This window comes from Lepus europaeus, chromosome 18 (assembly GCF_033115175.1).
Source record: "Lepus europaeus isolate LE1 chromosome 18, mLepTim1.pri, whole genome shotgun sequence".
Lineage (NCBI taxonomy): Eukaryota > Metazoa > Chordata > Mammalia > Lagomorpha > Leporidae > Lepus > Lepus europaeus.
In genome coordinates, this window is record NC_084844.1 from 42904840 (window position 1) to 42925535 (window position 20696).

General features: G+C 61.3%; 1 protein-coding gene across 3 annotated transcripts in view; it reads left to right on the top strand.

Annotated features, from left to right (window-relative positions):
* The window catches only part of KSR1 (kinase suppressor of ras 1), a 154318-nt gene that overhangs the window by 113440 nt on the left and 20182 nt on the right, over positions 1-20696 (top strand). For 2 of the 3 annotated variants that reach the window (XM_062216229.1, XM_062216228.1), the window contains exons 3-11: positions 2537-2684; positions 6374-6833; positions 10651-10655; positions 12955-13015; positions 14948-15031; positions 16251-16312; positions 16418-16521; positions 18600-18765; positions 20559-20600. In XM_062216229.1, the coding sequence (XP_062072213.1) occupies positions 2537-2684; positions 6374-6833; positions 10651-10655; positions 12955-13015; positions 14948-15031; positions 16251-16312; positions 16418-16521; positions 18600-18765; positions 20559-20600 (1132 nt within the window). Of the gene's footprint in view, positions 1-2536; positions 2685-6373; positions 6834-10650; positions 10656-12504; positions 13016-14947; positions 15032-16250; positions 16313-16417; positions 16522-18599; positions 18766-20558; positions 20601-20696 lie in introns of those variants that run through there. The other variant, XM_062216227.1, reaches the window with a different exon arrangement.

Consider the following 20696-nt stretch of genomic DNA (forward strand, 5'->3'; position numbering starts at 1 on the left):
CTTGCCCTGACTCTTTGACCAAGTTGTCTTTCACATAAAATGGCATCAAAACTGCCTTTTAAAAAAATTATTCATTTATCTGTAAATTGGAGTTACAGAGAGGGAGGGAGAGACAGAGATCCTCTGGCTGCTGGTTCACTCCCCAGATGGCCATAATGGGCCAGATCGAAGCCAGGAGCTTCACTCAGGTCTCCCATGTGGGAGGCAGGGGCCAAGCACCTGGGCCATCTTTGGCTGTTTTCCCAGGCCATTAGCGGAGGGCAGGATTGGAAATGGAGCAGCCAGGATACAGTATGGAATGCCAGCATCGCAGGTGATGTCCTCGCTCACCACCCTGCAGTGCGGGCCCCACGTGTGTTGTTTGTTTAAGATTTATTTACCTATCTATTTGACAGGCAGAGACAGAGAGATTTTCCATCTGCTGGTTTACTCCCTAAATGGCCGCAACAGCCGGGACTGGGCCAGGCCAAACCCAGGAGCCTCATATTCCATCTGGGTCTCCCTTGGGAGTGCAGGGGCCCAAGCATCTGGGCCATCTTCTTGCTGCTTTCCCAGGAACATTAGCAGAGAGCTGGATCAGAAGCAGAGCAGCCAGGATTTGAACCAGCGCTCATACGGGATGCCAGCGTCGCAGGCGGCAGCTTAACCCACGGTGCCACAACCCTGGTCCCAGAAACTGGCTTTCTATGAACAAGAGTTGCTGAGGCCATAAAGGAGTGGCGGTGGGGAGGGTCCCTTCTGTAGCCAGCCGCCGTCTGTGCTGTGCCCCTCACAGCAGCCTCCCTGTCCTCGCTTTATCATCCAGAAGAATCTCTGACAGCCGAGGCTGTGTGCAGGCAGCGTACTTCTGGTACTTTCACGTGTCTGGTTCTTATACTGGTGCGGATCATTTGCCCCAGGTCTTTGAGCCCAGGTCAGGTGACGCATTGCAAGGCCTCCTTTTGGTGTCACCCCGGCCCCGGCTGCAAGGCTCCTGAGGCCAGGGCCGTGTCCTGCTGTCCTCTGTGTCTGTGTCAGGCTATGCGCACCCTCCAGACGTGAGGGGAGAGCACCGGAGTCAGCCGGGCCTTGAGCCAAACATTTGTTCTTGGGATTGTTTTTCTGGTGCTGCATGACAAGCGTGGTGGCCCGTGACACTGCACACGCATGCCGCAGCTCACCGTGCACAGCTGCAGTCCCCGGGGAGGCTCCAGGCTGCCTCCTCCAGCTTTCCCGCCCTGCCTCTCATGAGGCCACTTCCATGTTCACCCAGGTTGTGGACGGGACGCGGTCTGGATAGCTGGGGGGGAGAGGGAAGGGGTGGTGGAGTTGGCTAAGCCGGGAGATACGCAGATCTACCGCGGGCGTGAGCCCATCACATCTCGTCACTACCAGCCCACTGCAAACCACTGAGGCGCTACGTACTCTGTGGGCAGGGGGCTGGAGGGGGCATGGGGGTCGGCAGTTGTGGGGGGGGGGGGCTGTGAACAGTGACTGGGGGCAAGCAATGGCCCCAGAGGTAGCAGTTAGCTCAAGGCAAGGTTCCCTTGGGAGTTTGAATGAGCCCAGGGAGCCAACGCTGTGACGCTGTGATGTGCCTGCAGGTCTTAGCCTGCTTTCTGTCCTCTCTCCTGAGACAGACAATGAGATCGCCCCGTGGGGGTGGGAGGTGGCCAGGTCCCTTCATGCCCAGAGAGACTTCTTCCTGCGCTTGGGAGGAGAGCGGTGAGGCAAAGTTACAGGGACCCTGACTCTGAACCGGCTTTGGGGAACTTTTAATTTCCTTTGGGTCAAATGTGCCCCCCAGTGCCACCCTTCGGGGAGGTATTGTCCTCTGAGCCCCAACACAGCTGTCAGTCTGGGGACCCTGCTTCCTCGCCGACTGTCAGCTGGGGCCACGGACGTGCCTTCTCCTGTGGCCCTGTCGGTGTCTTCAAAGCTGGCATGGCATCCCTCGCACACTTTCTCTCCACCCCAGAGGAGACCCTCTGCTTTTAACAGGCGTGTGTGATTGGATTAAGCCTACCTGGACACCTTCGGGCCACCTGAAACTTCTGGCCCCTGTGTGATCTTGTACAGGTGCCATGTCCTCTTTGCGCCTCCTCCGTGGAGGCTCACCTGAGAGCAGTGCCGGGGTGGGGGGGTGGGGGGGCTTATTCTGTCTCTGTCCTCCCCTTGTTGGCATCTCCCGACACAGATACAACAGAGTTCCCAAGGGCCATCTCTGTGGGAAGTGCTTGTCATTCGAAAAAGTCCCCATGACCCGCCCTTTTCAGTGTGGAGAAATAAGAGGAGAGGCAGGGCGCCCTGTTGAGACCCTCCTGGCTTCCCCCTGCCCCCGCTCACGTCAGCTGCAGCCCTGGGCCTGCGGAGGGTGGGGGCAATGGCTCGCCTGCCTGTTTCAGACAAGCAGAGCCGGCCTGGCCAGCAGCTGGCCCCTGCCACTCAGCCGAGAGGCTGCCCTGGCCCGGGCCAGGCGAAGGCTGAGGCCACCGCCCAGGCCTGCCTGCCTGCCTGCCTGCTCACCGGCCTCTCCTGTCCCTTCTGTGCCACACAGGAGATCCCCCGCGAGCTCACGCTGGACGCCCTGCTGGAGATGAACGAGGCCAAGGTGAAGGAGACGCTGCGGCGCTGTGGAGCCAGCCCCGAGGAGTGCGGCCGCCTGCAGCACGCCCTCGCCTGCCTGCGGAAGGTCACGGGCCTGGGTAGGTGGGGCCTGCTGGCCTCCTGTCCCCTGCCTCCACGGGGGACACCTTCTCTCTCCAGGGCCAGCCTGCTCCCCTGGGGGCTCGGGCCCCTGCCTAGGTGGGGGTCGGGATGGGGCAGCCACAGCCCTAGGTTTCTGGGGTAGCTGGGAAAGGCCAGGGTGGACCTTCAGAATGTGTTTGATGACCCAAAAGGGAGGCCTCCCAGGGTCCTGGGGCTCTGGATGGCAGTGGGTCTGGCCGGTCTGGACCTGGGAAGACTCGAGCCATTGTTAGAAATCGGCAGGCTGGGAGGGCCCTGTGTGACTTCCCCTCAGGGGAGTGCATCTGTGCGGGGTTTTGTGCACACTCCGCCAGCTTCCTGCATTCCAGCCCCCGGCCCTCGTCGGCCGGCTGCGCTCTGTGCTCAGAGACACCGCAGATGTGGGCTTAGCCTGAGCCGAGCATGCTCAGAGTGCGTGCCCAGCACGGCGTGTGATCCTGGCTTGAGGACGAGGAGCTGGCGAATTCTTTGCAGGCTTTCTAGATCTTGCCTTGGAAACAGCTTCGCATGCCTGCCCGATGCTCCCACTGCAGGCCCTGGGCAGATAAGGATTGAAATGAGCCTCGTGAATTGAATTAGCCCTGTTTTTAATTATCTGAGCCTCTTGTCTTATCCCCTGCTGCCTGGGGCTTCAGGAAAGCACTGAGTTGTATGTGCTGCTTAGCTCCTGTGGCCCAAGAAGATGTGGCTTAACTTCCTCCCGAGTCATCCGAACCCACAACTCAGTGCAGAGAGCTTGATTTCAGGTTCAGACCCGCCGGGTCTCCCTGCAGGTGCTGGATGTAACATGACAGGGGTGTGGTTGGAATCCTCGTCTCCACCCATACAGAGGAAGCCCTGGGGAGGGGTTTGGGACACACGGCAGTCGGTAGCAGAGCCAGGGTTTGTGCTTCGGGCTCCGCTGGCAGCAGAGGGCAGGAGGATTTGTCACTGGAGCTGAGACCCCTAGGGTCACCTCTCAGACCTCCCCGTCCCCCCTTACGCAGGGGTTTTCAAGGAGCCAGCTGTCGCGTGGTACTGACCTGCCGGTGTCATGAAGGCCGCCGTCTGCCTCCCACAGATGCCAAGATGGGGAGGGGACACTTAGTTGGGAAACACCTGCTGTGTGCCTGGCACGTGACACACGCTGGAGCCACACCCTTCACAGAGGAGGCATGAAGCAGTGGAGCACGGGGCGCACTGGCGGAGGGGTCTGGGCTCCCAGCGGCGCAGGGCAGAGCTGGGCTCTGAACTCAGGTTGCCTCCTCAGAGGGCCTGGGGAGAGGGGGCTTTCCCAGGTCCTGCCTCATTCAGTCCCAGCTCCTGGGCCCCTGCATCCCCAAGAGAGTCCTGGCCACATCCCAGGCCAGGGTGCAGGCCTCTCAACTGCCCTGGCCACGGCTGTGCTTCCTGGGCACCTGCTGGGGACCCGGTGGGTACCGGCAATGCCTATCTTTAGGGTCCACTGTTGGTGCATCTTCACGGCATCGAGACAGGGCGCAGTGATGGCAGCCTGAGCTCCGTGAAGGCAGGCCGTGGCGGCAGACTGCCGAGAGCTGGCGCGCACCTGGCCACTTGGAACCCGTGGGGCCTCGGCCGGTTACTTAACCTCTCTGTGGACTTCTCCCGTGAGGTTGCTGTGAAGATGCACGGGGTTAAAGCGAAGTGCTTAGACCAGAGCCTGCCACAGCTTAGGTGCCCTTTCCCACATTAGGCCTGTGGGGTGATGGATTATGTTGGTGCCATTTGCACTGTGGTCTCTAGTCCTAGAGGGTGAGTGAGTGATGGTTCTGTGTGCTGGTGCATAGGGACGATCATTCCCACTGATACTCCCCATCCTTTACCCACAGCAGACATCACTAATCAATCCGTGAATGCTTATACTGAGTGACTCCAGCATGGCTACTGCCAACTGACTGGCACTGGCCTGTGCACCAAGACCTGTTTGCCATCCCTGAGCTGGCCCAGAGCAACAGTGATTAAATAGGCTGTTTGAAGAATGTGGGGATTCTTTCCCTGGGTGGCAGACTTGCTCAGAGATCATGGAATCGGTTCTTAGCAAGAAACCTGTGTTCAGTGCCTCCCCCAGGCCAGTAGAGAAGCTCAAGTGTAAGTCAGGCTGCAGCAAGCAGTGTGGGGCACAGAGGCGGGGTGACCCGTCCTGCCTCCCTGTGCCATGAACCTGGGGAAAGTACAAATCAAGCTCATGACTTGGGGAGGCTATGGAGGCGGGTCTTTGTCACCTCTGACCTCTGACCCAAAGCTGACCCGGTGTGGGTTCCTCAGAACGCATGGCATTGTGGGAGGAGGCATAGCGCTGTGGTCAGGGCTGAGGGATTCACTTCCCATCCCACTGCTGCCTTTGCTGACCAACCTTGGTGGTGTGGGTGACCTCTCCTGTCACGGGGGCTGTGGGAGGCAGGGCCCCTGCAGGACGTGGTAGAGGCCTCCAGGGCAGAGGTCACTTTGGAGTCAGCGTTGACCTTCCTGGCTCTACATGTGGATAATTCCAAGAGAGGGGGTGGGTGTCTTCTCCTTCCTGCTGTCGCAGCCCACCCATTAGTACCGCCCGCCCCCACCGCCGTGGCCCCGCCAAGGCAACCACAGGCAGGACTTGGACTTCAGCACGTCTACCACAGGCTGGCTGTTAAGTTTATGGTTCTGTATGGCCCGTGAATGCCGATGTAAATACCCAGACGCCCGTGGCTGAGAAAAGGTTGCCCTCCCCTGACCTACAGGAACAAACCCAGAGTCCTTAGCAGACAGACCAGCCTCCCCGAGCTGGCTGTGCCGCCCTGAGCCCTTGCCCCTGCCTTGCCCTGGCCTCTCAAAGCACACAGAACACTCTGTAGTGATGGAAGGTGCCGTGTGCTGTTCCCTGTGCGTACGCTGCTCCCTCTGCCCAGGACACCCTTCCCCCTCGCCCCCAGCTGCCTCAGCCCTGACCCCAGCCTTCCCAAGCCGCTGTCTCAGCAGATGCGTCTCCCTGTCCCAGGCTCCGCACACTGAGAGCTGCCATGGGCCTCTGTGGGCACAGCAGACAAGTCTGTCTGCCTGTGCGTTTGCACCCAGCACCCAGCCTGCACACGGATCAGTGGACAGATTGTACTGTCGACATGGAGCCCCACGGAGCCTCGGGTTCTCCTGGGGCTCAGCTCCCAGTGGGGCAACCAGAAGCCCCTCACGGTGCCTCTCAGAAGAAAGTGGCTTTGGAGCCTCTCTGGCTGGATCTTTGTTCCGCAGCCCAGGGCAGCCCTCTTTCCTGCTGTTTGGATTTTCTTGCCCCAGACTTTTCCCTTCACACACGGCTTCCCTTTCCTAACCCGTAAAGGGGTCACCAACTTTCGGGTGGGCTTCCCAGCTTGCACCCCCAGTCCTGCCCGCAAGAGCCCAGCACAAGCCATTCCCTCCCTGGGCCTCCTTCCCCGCTCTGTGAAACCCATTTCAGAGTAGCACCTGCCCTGAGGGCCTCACTCACCGTCAGCAAGAGAGTGTGGATGATACGTGTGCTCTAGAGATGCTCTTATAAACCGGGGACAGGCTGGTGTCTGAAGCTTTCCACGGAGGCCCTGTGCAACCTTGGACAAGGCAGTTAACCTCTCTGGACCCTAAGTCCCTTCACCCGTTCCAGCCCCAACCATCTGCGACTCAGCTTCTTGACCCACAGGAGGAGAGCACAAAGAGGACTCGGGCTGGAGTTCAGTGGATGCTCGGCGGGAAAGTGGCTCTGGGCCTTCCACGGACACCCTCCCTCCAGCCAGCCTGCCCTGGCCACCAGGCAGCTCGCAGCTGGGCCGAGGGGGCAGCAGCACCCAGGGCCCACGCTCCGTCTCCGTGTCAGCCCTGCCCGCCTCGGACTCCGCAGCCCCCGGCCTGAGCGAGGGCCTCTCGGACACCTGCCTCCCTCTGCACACCAGCGGCCGGCTCACCCCCCGCGCCCTGCACAGCTTCATCACGCCACCCGCCACGCCCCAGCTGCGCCGGCACGCCAAGCTGAAGCCGCCACGGACGCCCCCGCCGCCCAGCCGCAAGGTCTTCCAGCTGCTGCCCAGCTTCCCCACGCTCACCCGGAGCAAGTCCCACGAGTCGCAGCTCGGGAACCGCATCGACGACGTCACCCCCATGCGGTGAGTGCTCCCGCGCAGCCGCCACGAAGTTTTATAAAGATTTATGCAATGGGCCAGCGCCATGGCTCAATAGGCTAATCCTCCGCCTGCGGTGCTGGCACCCTGGGTTCTAGTCCAGTTCTAGTCCAGTCTAGTCTCCTCTTCCAGTCCAGCTCTCTGCTGTGGCCCGGGAAGGCAGTGGAGGATGGCCCAAGTGCTTGGGCCCTGCACCCACGTAGGAGAACAGGAGAAGCACCTGGCTCCTGGCTTCGGATTTGGCGCAGTGCTCCAGCCTCAGTGGGCCTTTGTGGGGTGAACCAACAGAAAAGGAAGACCTTTCTCTCTGTCTCTCTCACTGTCCACTCTGTCTGTCAAAAAATAAATAAAAAGAAAAGATTTATGCTATGTATTTGAAGGGCACAGTTACAGAGAGAAAGAGAGAATGTTCCATCTGCTAGTTCACTCCCCAGATGACCACAACACCCAGGGATGAGCCAGGAACTCTATCCAGGTCCCCACTTGGGTGGCAGGGACCCAGGTGCTTGGTCCATCTACTGCTGCCTTCCCGGGTACATTAGCTGGGAGCTGGATAGGAAGTGGAGCAGCCAGGACTGGGATGCTGGCATCCAACTCCACTGGATGCTGGCATCGCAGGCAGCGGCTTCACCCACTGTGCCACAGCGCTGGCCCCGCACCAGGAGTTTTGCCTGCGATTCTCTCATCACAAAAGTGTGCACAATGCCGGCGCCACGGCTCAATAGGCTAATCCTCCGCCTGCGGCACCGGCACACTGGGTTCTAGTCCGAGTCAGAGCACCGGATTCTGTCCCGGTTGCTCCTCTTCCATTCCAGCTCTCTGCTGTGGCCCGAGAGTGCAGTGGAGGATGGCCCAAGTCCTTGGGTCCTGTGCCTGCATGGGAGACCAGGAGAAGCACCTGGCTCCTGGCTTCAGATCAGCGCGATGCGCCGGCCGCAGCGTGCTGGCTGCAGCGGCCATTGGGGGGTGAACCAACGGAAAAGGAAGACCTTTCTCTCTGTCTCTCTCTCTCACTGTCCACTCTGCCTGTCAAAAAAAAAAAAAAAGTGCACAAAAGACAAGGCAAGTCAGCCATACAGAACTGTGCAGTGTGGGAGCCAGAGGCGCTCCCCATTCACACCAGGCCCTGACAGCCTTAGTTGGCTGAGCTGAATCCTGCTGGTTCCTGCCTGCACACACACAAAGGGTAGGCTGGGTGAGGCCACGTTAATGAGAGCACCCACAGCTCTGGGCTTAGAGCAACGAAGACTTGTTTCTCACTGTCCAGGTGGGTCAGACTCTCCAGGTCCCAGGCTGGCCAAAGAGCCACTCTCTGGCACATGCTTGGCCCTGTGGCGGAGGGAACAGGGAATTCAGTTCCTGGGCACTGTTGGTTGAATGACAGCTCCATCATACCTGCTGTCAACTCACCAGGATTGAAAAGTTCAGGGGAAAAACTGTCGCATCGCTGCCGATGTCCTGTGTCACTGCCGATGTCACGTGTGTCCTCTGTAGTGAGGCTCGTGATGCACTGACATGATGCCGGGTTCGTGTCATTACTCCGAGCAGTAGTGTGTGACAGCTGTTTACGTGGCATTTGCATTGCGTTAGTATTATCCGGAAACTGGGGACGATTCCAAGTGTGCAGAAGTGGTGTGCACAGGTTCTCAGCAAACATTGCCCCTGAGGCACTGGAACCTCTGCCGGGGGCCCGGGACCCGCCCCCCACAGACACTGAGGGACAGCTGTCCTCCTCCCACTCCCCGTTCGGGGCCCCACCGAAGGCAGGGAATTAACAAGGGCCGTCCTCCTGTGTACCCAGAGGGGGAGAGCTGGAATATTTGGCTGAAACCACAAGTGACTGTCACATATGGTACACGCTGTCCTGTGACTTGTGCTCACCTTGACATGTGTGAGAACATCATGTCAGTACATCTTTTTTTTTTTTTTAAGATGTATTTATTTATTTGAAAGGCAGAGTTACACAGAGAGAGAGAGTAGAGACAGAGGTCTTCCATCTGCTGGTTCATCCCCCAAATGGCTGCCAATAACAGAAGCTGGGCCAATCTGAAGCCAGGAGCTTCTTCCAGGCCTCCCATGTGGGTGCAGGGGCCCAATCACCTGGGCTACCTTCCACTGCTTCCCCAGGCCATAGCAGAGAGCTGGATCAGAAGCAGAGCAGCTGGGACTCGAACCAGTGCCCATATGGGATGCAGCACTGCAAGTGGTGACTTAACCCTTATTTTAAAAATTTTAATTATTCTTATTTATTTGAGAAGCAGAGAGAGGGAGGAGAGGGGGAGTTCACATCTGCTGATTCACTCCCTAAATGCCCACGACAGCTGGGGTGGGCCTAGGCCAGAAGCAGAAGCCGGAAATGCAATCCAGATCTTCCATGTGAGTGGCAGGTACCCAGTCGCTTGAGCCATCACTACTGCCCCGAGGGATCTGCATTAGCAGGAAGCTGGAGTCGGGAGCCAGAGCTGGGAGCTGAACTCAGACACGCCAAGTGAGACTTGAAAGGCAGAGTCACAGAGGGAGAGAGACACACCGAGAGAGGTCGTCCATCTGCTAGTTCACTCCCCAAAAAGCCGCTATGGCCAGTGCCAGGCTGATCTGAAACCAGGAGCCAGGAGCTTCTTCCAGGTCTCCCACATGGGTACAGGGGTCCAAGCACTTGGACCGTCCTCTTCTGCTTTCCCAGGCACATTAACAGGAAGCTGGATCAGAAGTGGAGCAGCCAGGGCTCAAACTGGCACCCATATGGGACTCTGGCACCACAGGTGGCAGCTTTACCGGCTGCACCACTGTGCCGGCCTCATGATGGACATTGAAGCCACTGTTGTTTTTACAAAGATCGCCTCTGTCGATTTACCGTTTGGGAGCACAGGAAAGAAGGACAGTGTTTCCTTTGGGTGTTCTTCCCTGGGGTTGGGGTACTTGGCACAAGCACCCCTTTTTCTGGGGCTCCCAAGGCTGGGTCTGCTGGGGTGGTAGGGGCTTATTTCCTCTGTCCTGGTGCGGGTTCTTGGGCACACTCCAGGAGAGACTTGGGCAGCTGTGATGAGCTTGCCACCCAGCGACACCCACCCTGCTGCTCCTGGTGTGGGCTGGTCAGAGACACCTCGTGGGCCACCCTGTGCCTTTGTGTCTTCCTCTCCTGAGAAGAGCACAGGCAACCTTACTCCCACCTCCCAGGCAGAGAACAGGCCCATGGGCAGGTGACACCAGACACGGACACACAGGCCACCTTGCTGCCCTGGGTGATCCTCCAGGGCCCCAGGGGACTGTGGCAGCCCCAGGCAGGATGTTGCTGAGGGCATGGCCCTGCCTGATCCTCCCCGTGGGGCCACCCTTGTACTCCGCACGGCTGTGCTCTCTGCCCTCCTGGCCCAGCCGTGTCCTCTCCAGCAGACGGCCCCCTCCTCCTGCCTGGATCCTGGGTTCACCCCACCAGTGGGTTGCACGCCCTAGGGAGACTCCCCACGCCCATTTCCTCAGCTGTGAAATGGGGTAAACGTGCGACCATGCTGGCTGGCTGGGCTTGCATAAGCTAGTGCATCAAAGTGCACAGCACAGGGTATGATGTCCATGTCCCCTGGGAGAGCTCAGCCAGGGCCCTTGTGACTCTCTGCATGGAGACAGCGTCCCTCCCCACAGCGCGGGCAGAGGTTCCCACAGTCGCTTGGAAGCCTGGCCCCAAGCCAGGCCTCAGAGTCCCACATCCCAGCCCCTTGCCTGTTGTCTCCCAGGAACAATGTTCTAGAACATGCTGACGCAGCACGCCAACATAATCCCTCTCTCTCCTTTTTGTCTCCTCCAGGTTTGGTAAGAGTGATTTCATTTTGGTCCCCTCTGTCTCCGGGAGTGGTGTTCGTGTCGCTGTCCCCATCGGGAGTGGATTCTTCTGACCCTCTCCTAGCCCGTTGGGCCTCTGTATGCATGGCCCAGGAGAGAGGCAGCCGTCCACCGCCCCACGAGTGGCTCCTCTCTGGGCAGCAGAGACCTGGACAGTGCCCTGATCCAGGGGCAACCCTGTGCCAAGCCCGTTTCCACCTGGACCCCTGTGGCAGGTGCTCTGCCCACTGGGCTGCCGCGGTAAAGAGAGGTTACCACCATCTGCCAGCATAGGTGGGCCACAGCCAGCTCGGACCCCAGCCCGTGTCTCCAGACCCCTTATTTAGGACAAGGACCTTCTCAGGGGCAGCTCTGCAGGTGGCCTTGAGAGTCCGGAGGGTGCCACTGCCCCCTTAGGGCAGGAGGAGGAAGCCCCAGCAGCCCTGGGCCCCCTCTTCACCCCTGCCCCAGGTTCTTACATACGGCTGTGCGGTGCGGCCTTTCCCCCAGGAGCCAAAGCAGAGCGAAGCTGTTGTGCCTGTGGACTTGCTTCCAGTTGTCCAAGCGGAAGTCCAGAGGCGTCTGTCTTCTGCCTGGGCGAGATCACCGTTTATTGGCTGAGTGGGGGGTGTACCTGGGGTGGGCTCTTGGCGATGGCGGTAGGCAGCCGCTGTGCTTTGGCATGGTGGAGCCGGCTACAGGGGGTACAGAAGGGAGACATCCATGGTTCCCAGGGCTCTTGACAGAACCTTGGAGGAAAATCTAGCAGCTCTGTCCCTTGCACAGCCCAGGATCTGTCATCTTCCAGACCCCGTGGTGACCCAGAAATGGGGACAGTGCAGCTGTTGGCCCTTAGGACCAATATTTCCATCTAGCTCAGAGAGAGTGGATGCCCCAGCTCATGTGCCACTCCACTCTCCCGTCCTGTGCCAGGGGCAGGTGTTACAAGTCACAGCCTGCACCCAGAGCTGCGTGGTTGGAGCCTCGTCTTCTCTGTGGTTGCCAGATAACCTGTGTGTTTTGCTGGCCATGGCTCCTGCAGGGTAGGCTGGGCCCCGGGCAGGAGCTGGGACATATCCAGATGTGCCAGAGAGCACAGACTACAGGCTTGTGCGGCCCCCGAGCAGCAGGAGGGCAGCACTGGGCCTCTTGTCACCAGGATGCCCTTGGTGTGGGAGGTGCCAGTGCCTCCGGCATGGGCTTCTCTGGTGGTTGGGTCCGTGTTCTTGGCTTTCAGTGAACCAGCACTTTCTGAGTGAGCACCAGCTGTGTGCAGGGCCGGGAGCTGGCCATTGAGGGGCAGTGGCCGCCTATCAGGGGCTGCTGACTCAGAGGACGTGAGCTGGCCATAGATGGCCGGGGCACTGTCCCCCTGCATGTTCTGGGCCCCTGGTCCTTTGATCACTGCATGAAGGTCTCAATTGGCAGCGAAAAGCCCACAGCGTCCTGCTGACTGGCCAGGGGGTTCACAGACCCCTGGCGCCCAGCCAGGGGCTCCAGAAGGAGACAGGGCCTCGTGAGTTGAGCATGCAGGCCACCAGCAGGCAGAGAGATTGGTTCTTGCTGCTCCTGCATCTCCCAGACCTGCCATGTAGAAAACAGGGTGCCTCTCCACATGGGGAATCTGGAAGCAGAACAAGCACCCAGGCCGCCCTCAGGGAGGCAGGCAGAAGGGAAGCTGGTAGTCCTTCTCAGCAGAGGAAGGGGTGCCCGAGAGAGCCCCAGAGACTCAGCCACAGGCAGGGCTGACCCGGGGGGAGTGTCTGCACCTGCGCTCGCTCCGCCCGTGGGATCTGGCACTGGTGGCTCTGAGGAGCATCCTGCAGGCTGCACGGGGCTGCGCTGAGCTGTGGAGCTTGCTGGCCTTGTACCTGTCCCCAGAGGCCGACAACTTCCACCCCCTCAACAGGAAGTAACCCCAGCGAAGCCCTTGCAGACCTGTGGCCCGTGGCCTCATCCACGAGGGAGTGCGAGAGACTGGGGCGTGGAGGGCTTTGGCCTTCACCTTGGCTGTGCCTGGGCCCTTCTTGAGCTTGCCTGCCCCTGAGCTGGAAACCGTCCAGGCTCAGCAGACTGGGCCAACCGCAGAGGCCGGGCGGTAATGGGCCTCAGAGAACCGAGGCAGGAACAGAGCCGCTGTGCTCCGCCTGCCCTGGCTTGCTCTGACCCTGTTGTGATAGACATGGGTTCCGGGATGTCTCTCTCCTATGTGTTAAACCCTATGCCCCCACCTAGCCTGTGACCAGGCGGGGGTCCCCCTGACTGCCAGGCTCGGCCCCTTTCCCTGCAGATCTCCCGCACGGATCCCCACAGATGGTACGAAGGGACATCGGACTCTCCGTGACGCACAGGTAGGCCGAGCCGCCTGGGTCAGGAGGGGGTGCCGAGCAGGGCTGGGGAATCCGCCCTGCTGCTGTCTCTTGGGGCTCCCTGCCCGTCTCTGTGTGACACAGCCCTGCACCCGCGTAGAGCCCTTGCCTTGTCACCCGCGGCCCCGTGGTCTTGCTCGTGCCTCTCCAGCCCCTCCCTGCGTCCCTTCCTCACCCCACCAAGAGGGTCACGGTCACAGGGAGGAGGAGCCAGGAGCTGCCCTGTGTCCAGTGTGACACTGGCCACATGCCAGAGGCCCTTGTGGAGCTTGTTGGAAATGCACCTCCCTGAGCTCCTCGGCCTGGTGATCTGGATTTCTAACGACTTCTTGACTCCGCCGCTCAGACCCGCTGGGGAGGGCTGACGGGGCTGGTGGTGGGGACTGTCCCGTGGTCTTGGCCTCGACGCTCGCAAGGCTAATGTTGGATGGCAGCCGTGGGCTGGAGGGCATCTCTCTCTGCCTCCGGCTTGGGAAGCCCATGCTCCAGCTGCCCCTGTTCGGGGCTGATGTAAGGGCCCCCGGGGATTCGTACAGGCCTCCCGTGTCCCCAGGGAGCGTGAGCTGCCGTCTGTCCTGAGCCAGGCTGGCCTGGGCTCCCCAGCAGTGAGGAGCATGTCTGAGCTCACACCCTAGGTACCCAGGGATTGTGTTTGAAGCCCTGTCAGGGCCGAGGCACCTGTATTCTGAGTCAGGGCTCCCAGGGACAGCTGGGAGAAAGCAGTCAGCCACCCCTGGGGTGTCAGCCGTGGTCCTCCAGGGGCCACTAAAGGGATTTTTGAAGTCGGGAACCCCACCCATCCCCCTGAGAGCTGTCGACAGCAGCTGCTCTGAGCCTCAGTTTCCCCATCTGCAAATGGGGTGGTGGCATCTTCCTCCCAGTCCCATCGTAAGGGTACATGCCCTGAGCCTCACGGGCTGGCCACAGGATTAACTTGGGGCTCCCGAGGGAAACCAGGCTGGCACCCTGCCCTCTTCTGCCTCAATGCTCCTGTGGTTTCCCAGAGCGTCTGGGACCGGGCCAGCCTGGCCCAGTGTTTCCCAGGCTGCTGCTTCCTCTTGTGGCTGCCAGCGCACAGCCCTGCCCCCGCCTTGCCCAGCTGCCCCACCTACCCTGGGGCCTGGGCTCGAGACAATGAGGTCAGGCTCACACCCTCGTGGGCCCTCTTGACAAGAAGGTCTGCGGAGTTCCAGTTTAATCATCTGGGGAGGGGGTAGCTGTTCCATGATCCTTCGCTGGCCCAGGACAGCTTTTACCCCCTCCCCCACCCCAGCCCACCGCACCCCCAGCACCTGCCCCTCGGGCCCAGACCTGGCTGTCCTGTAGCCCTGTCGTGAGGATCTCCTGGTGGGGTTTCTGAGATGCCTGCAGGGATCAGCCCCGTGAAGATATGGAGCTTTCTGTCATCACAGATCAGTTTTTCCCGTACTTGAACTTTGTGGCCGTGGAACCACATCGCGTGGCACCTTCTCCTTTTCACCTGACAGTGTGATGTGGAGAACACATTTGGACTAAGAGAGCCCTTGTTTTATGTGCTGGCTGACGAGTGCTCCCTAGCCCTCCCTCGATGGGCTGTCCTTAGGCCCCTGTGGTGGACCCAAGGGTGATGTCCAGGTGGAGCGCGTCCCTCGGTCGTGTGACAGCGTGAGCGTGCCTGCCGGATGAGTCGCTGGGTCAGAGGACGTGCACACTGGTTGTTCTCGCGCTGTCTCTGGGTTGGCACGAAGTCTACACTGACTCGAGGGGATTGGCAGTGAGGACTTCGTGGCTGGGGAGGAACGGTGGTCCCCGGGGAAGGACCCCTGGGCTCTGGGGTGGAGCCAAGTCTCGGTACTCTGGGCTGCATGGGACCACTCCGTGGCCAGGCCCCCGCTCCCCACCTGCGTGAGCGTGAGCACCTGTCCCCCCCTGCAGGTTCTCCACCAAGTCCTGGCTGTCGCAGGTGTGCCACGTGTGCCAGAAGAGCATGATGTTTGGAGTGAAGTGCAAGCATTGCAGGTACGAGCTCGGGGGCGGCGTGGGGCAGCGAGCGTGGCAGGGACGGTCCTGCTGAGTCCTGGCCTCAGGCTAAGTCAGAGTCCCGGGGATCGGCAGGGCTTCCTGAGGGACCCAGCCGGCACAGAGGGACTGGGGTGGAGGGGACATCTGTGCGGAGAAGGCAGCGAGAGGACTCGGGACTGGAAGGCGTTCTGTGGCGCAGCCTGCTGTGTTAGCGGGGAACCCGGGACAGGCTGTGGTGCAGAGCTGCTGGCCTGATCCCACCCAGGCTTCTCACACCGTGGGGTTTCTGGTGGGAAGGAGGGGTGAGCAGAACACATCCACAGGCCCTCCCCCTGTGGACGTGGCCCTGGGGTCTTGGTCCCCTTGGCCCCCCACATTGTTCTATGGCCTGAGGCAGGGTGCATGCCCTTTTTGGGCCTCGGTTTTGTCACTTCTAACTGGGGAGCTGCTGCCCCGAGGAGTGCTCCGAGAATCGGAATCAGTTAGCAGGAAAGCGACTCGTGCCTGCTCCAGGGTCTGGCGTCTCCTGATCTCCAGGGAGCGCCACCTTTCCCTCGGGTCTAGGGCCCCGCCGGCTCCTGGCTGTTTGGCTTTAATCCAGGACCCGCCATTCAAGCAGTGCTTTTCCCATGGAGAGCACAGGATGACCTCGAGCCCCAGGCTGCCCCGCGGTTGCCATGTGAGGCTGATAGGGCACCAGCTGTCAGCCCATTTCATTGGTGAGAACACTGAGACCCAGTGTAGCAGGCAGGGCCAGAAGGAGAACCCAGCTCTTTGCACTCCTGGCCCAGTGCCAACCCTCAGACCACGTGGCCCCGTGCTGGAAGGAGGGGCCGCCCGGCCTCCCTGGGGTCTCTCAGTAATGCCGCTGTTCACCTGGCGTTATTTAAAGTTTGGGTGTCTCGAGCTTTCCGAGAGTGGGTGGCAGGTCTCTTCGTCTTTCGAAAGGCCGAAGCGTGGGTCACACTGGGTCAGGCTCAGGGCAGACCTGCTCTCCGGGCATGCGGAAGGACAGGCACTGGGCAGACAGAGGCCACCAAGGCCATGAGTGTCAGGGGGATCACGCTTTTGAGCTCACGTCCGCCAAGCAGTTTGTGGCCACCACGGACGTCACGGGGGCAGAGGGATGCTACGCGGAGCTGCCTGGCCCGGGCTTCTGAGCCCCCGTGCGCAGCCCTGGAACCCCTCCCCTCACTAACGCTGCCTCCTTCGCCAGGTTGAAGTGTCACAACAAGTGCACAAAAGAAGCCCCCGCCTGTAGGATCTCCTTCCTGCCACGTGAGTCCTCTGCCCTCCCGCCCCCCTCCGGACTCCTCGGGGAGAGGCTGTGGTCCCACCGCTCCCCTGCTGAGGCTCCCCTACCCCCCCCCCCACCCCCAGCAGTAACTCTTCGGAGGACGGAATCTGTGCCCTCGGACATCAACAACCCGGTGGACAGAGCAACCGAACCCCACTTCGGGACCCTCCCCAAAGCACTGACAAAGAAGGTAGGTGGGGACAGCTGCCACCCCGGCTCCTGTCTGTGCAGCGCCCCTCCCACAGAGGCTTGGCCGGCACAGGCGACTGACGCACGGCCCGGGCGGGTCGAGGTGGGCGTCGGGACCTCTCCTCGGCCCTGGAGCAGACTTCACCTTCACGTCCAGCGGTGGTCACGTGGCTGCGATCGCCGCCCTCGGGGCTTCTGCCCTCTGTGTTCCCTTCGCCCCCACAGACGCTCTGAAGGGCATGAGCTGGTGTTACCCCCATTGTGCAGAGAACACTGAGCCTGGGGCCCCCCCAAGAGCAAGAGGCAAACTCAGGGTGCAAAGACCTGAGCCCAGGGTGGCAGGAGCCCGTCTGCCAGGACAGGCCCGCCCACTCCTGTTGTCCTGCTTTAAATGCCCACGGCTGCACCCTTCACTCCAGCCCTGCCGGTGGGGCAGGCCGCCCCGCGCTGCCCGGCACACACACATGGGTTGGTGGCTGTGAGCTGACTTCGCGAGGCTCCTGGACCCAACACAGGGACCCCTGAGCACAGAGGTCTCTTTCTGGCTTCTCAATGTGCCAAGGGCAAGGCCTCCATCAGGGCTGCCCCGCGGGTTCTGCATCGCCTCCCCAACAGCAGCCGGTCCCCTCTTTAATGCCCGGGGCGGAGGCAGGCCCCCAATCCCTCCACCAGCCGCCGACCAGAGGGCAGGTGGCGGCTGGCTGGTTTTAGCTCTGTGTGTCACACTGATTGCCCTCTCCCTGTGCCGAGTGGTTTTTCCAAGCATGATAGCGATGACTACATCAAGTGAATTCTTGTAAGTAAACCATGACTCACAAGGGCCCGCTTCAGACAGAAACCACCAGGTCGCTCCGCACCCTGTCGGCGGCCTGGCAGCACGGTTGCGGCAGCAGCTCCCTCGCCTCCCCCCCACCCCGCCCCGGGTGCTACCACAGCCCTGCTTCAGAGCACAGCGCAGGGGCCCAGGGAGGCGAAGGACTTGGCCCTGGGCACAGGCGTTGGCCGTGGAGTCTGGCCGGATCCCAGCACAGAGACCCCTGCGAACTACACCAGCATCTCATGGCTGAGAGCCAGAGCCAGGGAGAGGATGTGGCAGCGAGCCCTGGCGAGGGGGAACGGGGCGGGGGTGGTGAAAGGCGTTCGTGGGGGCAGAGGGCGGGGAGGAGACCCCAGCCCGGGCTTCTGCAGCTTAGGGGAATTCGACAGGAGGTCTCATCCAGCTTCTGCAGCTCTTAGCTGGTGACTGTGGGCAACTTCCTTCACTCCTCTGGGCCTCCATGTCCTCAAACGGAAGTAGCAGCCCCTGTGCTGGGGCATGGTGGCCCGGAGACGTGATAGATGAGCGTGCAGTGCCCAGCAGGTGCCTCCTAAGTGCTTGCCCCACTCTTTCACAGACCTGCTAGCTGGGACCACCCAGCAGCTTGGCCCTAGCAGGGCTAAAGGCCCACCCAAGAGAGGGCTCCAGGGGGCATCAGGTGGGGCCCTGGATCTGACCAGTGCGTCCCAGACCCACATGCCAGTTCCTCAGCAGGTGCGAAAGGAATTCCTCAGCCAAAGACATTGGGCTCCTTCCAGCTCTGAAATTTTTAACGCCTCCAAGGTGTGTGCCGGCAGCAGCCCCAGCCGCCGCCGCCGCCTGCAGGATCCGCAGTGTCCTGTGGGTTCTGGGAGTCCCCCGTTGACGGGACTTCACTGGGGACAGCAAGGTTTGCTGAGACAAACACTGGGTGCCTCTGCTGTCCCACAGGCAGAGCCCCTGGCACGTAGTAGGCTGAACCGTGGTCAGAGGCTGAGCTGTGGTGAGCACCCTGCCCACACAGGACGCACAGTGTTGGGCAGTGGAGTGGAGAACCCGTAGTTACAGTGCCCTGATGAGGAGCGGCTGGGAGCTATGGGCGGATGAAGAGGAGGAGCCTGGCCTCAGCCAGTCCTCAGCGAAGCGTGTTTGTGCTGAGCTAGGAAGGGTGAGGGAGGCCGTCTGTGCGCCACCCTGCCTGAGGATGAGACTGAAGGTCGTCATCAGAGACAGAGGGGCCGGGCAGCACAGCCCCACCCATGCCCATGGCTCTGGTCCTGCAGGAGCATCCTCCGGCCATGAACCACCTGGACTCCAGCAGTAACCCGTCGTCCACCACCTCCTCCACGCCCTCCTCGCCGGCGCCCTTCCCGACATCCAACCCCTCCAGCGCCACCACACCACCCAACCCCTCACCTGGCCAGCGGGACAGCAGGTTCAACTTCCCAGGTACCATGCCTCCGGGCTTTCCCAGCCCTCAGGGCCAGGGTCAGACCCCCCTTCTCAACAGACCCTAGCAGGCTCCAGGTCCAGCCCTGCTGGGGCCACTGGGAGCTGCCCTTCCTGGAGTGCTTGCCAGGTGCCTCAGCACGAAGCCCTGAGCTGGATGCTGCGGCCACACCCATTTGCCAGATGGGGCCCTTGAGGTTTGGGACAGGGAGCGGCTCGCCCTGCGCTGAGGAGCCCGTAAGCGGCAGAGCCAGCGCTGACACTCAGTCCCTTTGACACAAAGCCTGGGTTTGTCGCAATCTCCATGTTGCCCCCCCCAGGACCGGCCCCTGAGCTCGTGGGAGGTGCTGCAGGCACAGAGATCTGGGCCCCGGCGCCCATCTGCTCTGTGAACAGGGAGAGCTCTCCCTCCCTTTCTGTACGGGAAGTGGGAATTCGGTGGTCCCCACTGTGGAAATGAGGGTGTGCGTCCTGCAGGTGGAGCGGAGCCAGCCTCTGGCTCGGCTTCCCCCTAGGCGTGGAGGGAGGTGTCGCGGTGCCGGCCTGCCCTGCCCTCAGCTGCCCCGCACTGGCCAGCACTGCCTGTCTGGGGAGCCCAGGGAAGTGGCTCTGCCGCGGCCTCCCGGTGGGGCTCAGCCTTTGTTTGACTTCAGTCCCGGTCTGGGTCAGGCCCCGTCACTGGGCCCTGGAGTTCCAGGTGCAGCTCTTCCTGTGCCAGGGGACTGGGGACTGGGGCCACACAGGCAGCAGGAGGCTGGGCCGCCTCTCTGAGCCCAGCTTAGCAGGGCCCCTGGCGTTTTGTGGGACTTCCTCTTTTTTGCCTGTCCCTTTGCCTTCATGTGCACGCACTGGCCGTCACGCACTTGAACACAGCAGCAGAGCATCCCCACCCCTCCCCTTGGCTGAGCCGCACCCCTTGATTAACCTCCCCACCCCACCCCCACCCCACGCTACCTGCCGGTTTGACGCTGCAAGGTCATGCCTCTTGCTGTAGCTCCCCAAGGGAAGGGAGCCTAGACCAGCGAAACTTCTCCACTTTCCCTGCTGTCCTGGGCCAGGCCCTCATTGTTCCCTGCAGAGGCCTCTCTCCATCCCTCTTTCTGCTCCCGGCAACACCAGGGGTGCCAGCCCCCTGGGGTCGGGCCAGCCCGGTGATGGGGAAGGAATGCCTCCTGGGGCCCCCTTGGCTCTGCGCTGTGCCTTGATCCTCAAGGATGACCTGGGAGTGGGCTACACATTACCCCCCTTAGAAGGACACAGCTGGAGAGCCAGCCAGCCCCTGCCTGCCCAGGGCCCAGAGTCTGGGAGGTGGCAAACTCGAGTCAGAACAACCCGCCCCGGCCTCTAGAACCCCACTGCGTCCCATGCAGTCCCACCTAAGGGAGAAGTTGGGTTTTGGGGGGCCGCAGGTAGGAAGAGTGAGGAGACACGGAGAGGGGGCCGTCCTCTACAGACGGTAGGCAAGCCTCTGCAGAGTCCCCGTGTCCCCCCGGGTGTGCAGCCCTCCTGTGCTCACGTGTATTTCACAGAGAAGGCCACCGGCCGGGCTCTGCAGCAAGGTGGCCACGGGGTTGGGTCTCAGGACCCCCAGTCCTCTGTGCAAACCCTTCATCCTGGGGCTCCTGCCAGTGCCCGTCTTTCCCTGCTGCTCCCCGCCTCCCTGCATGGCTGCGCCTGTCCCTGCCAGGCCCCCTGGGGGTGGGGCAGGTGGGACCAGGCTGTCCTAGCCCAGTAACCAGCCTCTGCATTTGCCATTCTCTGTGTGTGAGACTCACCTCCTCTTCTGTTTAAAGCTGCCTACTTCATTCATCATAGACAGCAGTTCATCTTCCCAGGTGAGTCTTTTGCATGGCCCCACTAACTGCCCCTTGGCTGTGACTCCCTTCTGTCCGGCTCGCCTGGGCGCCCTCTCCCTGTGTGCCCATGGAGGT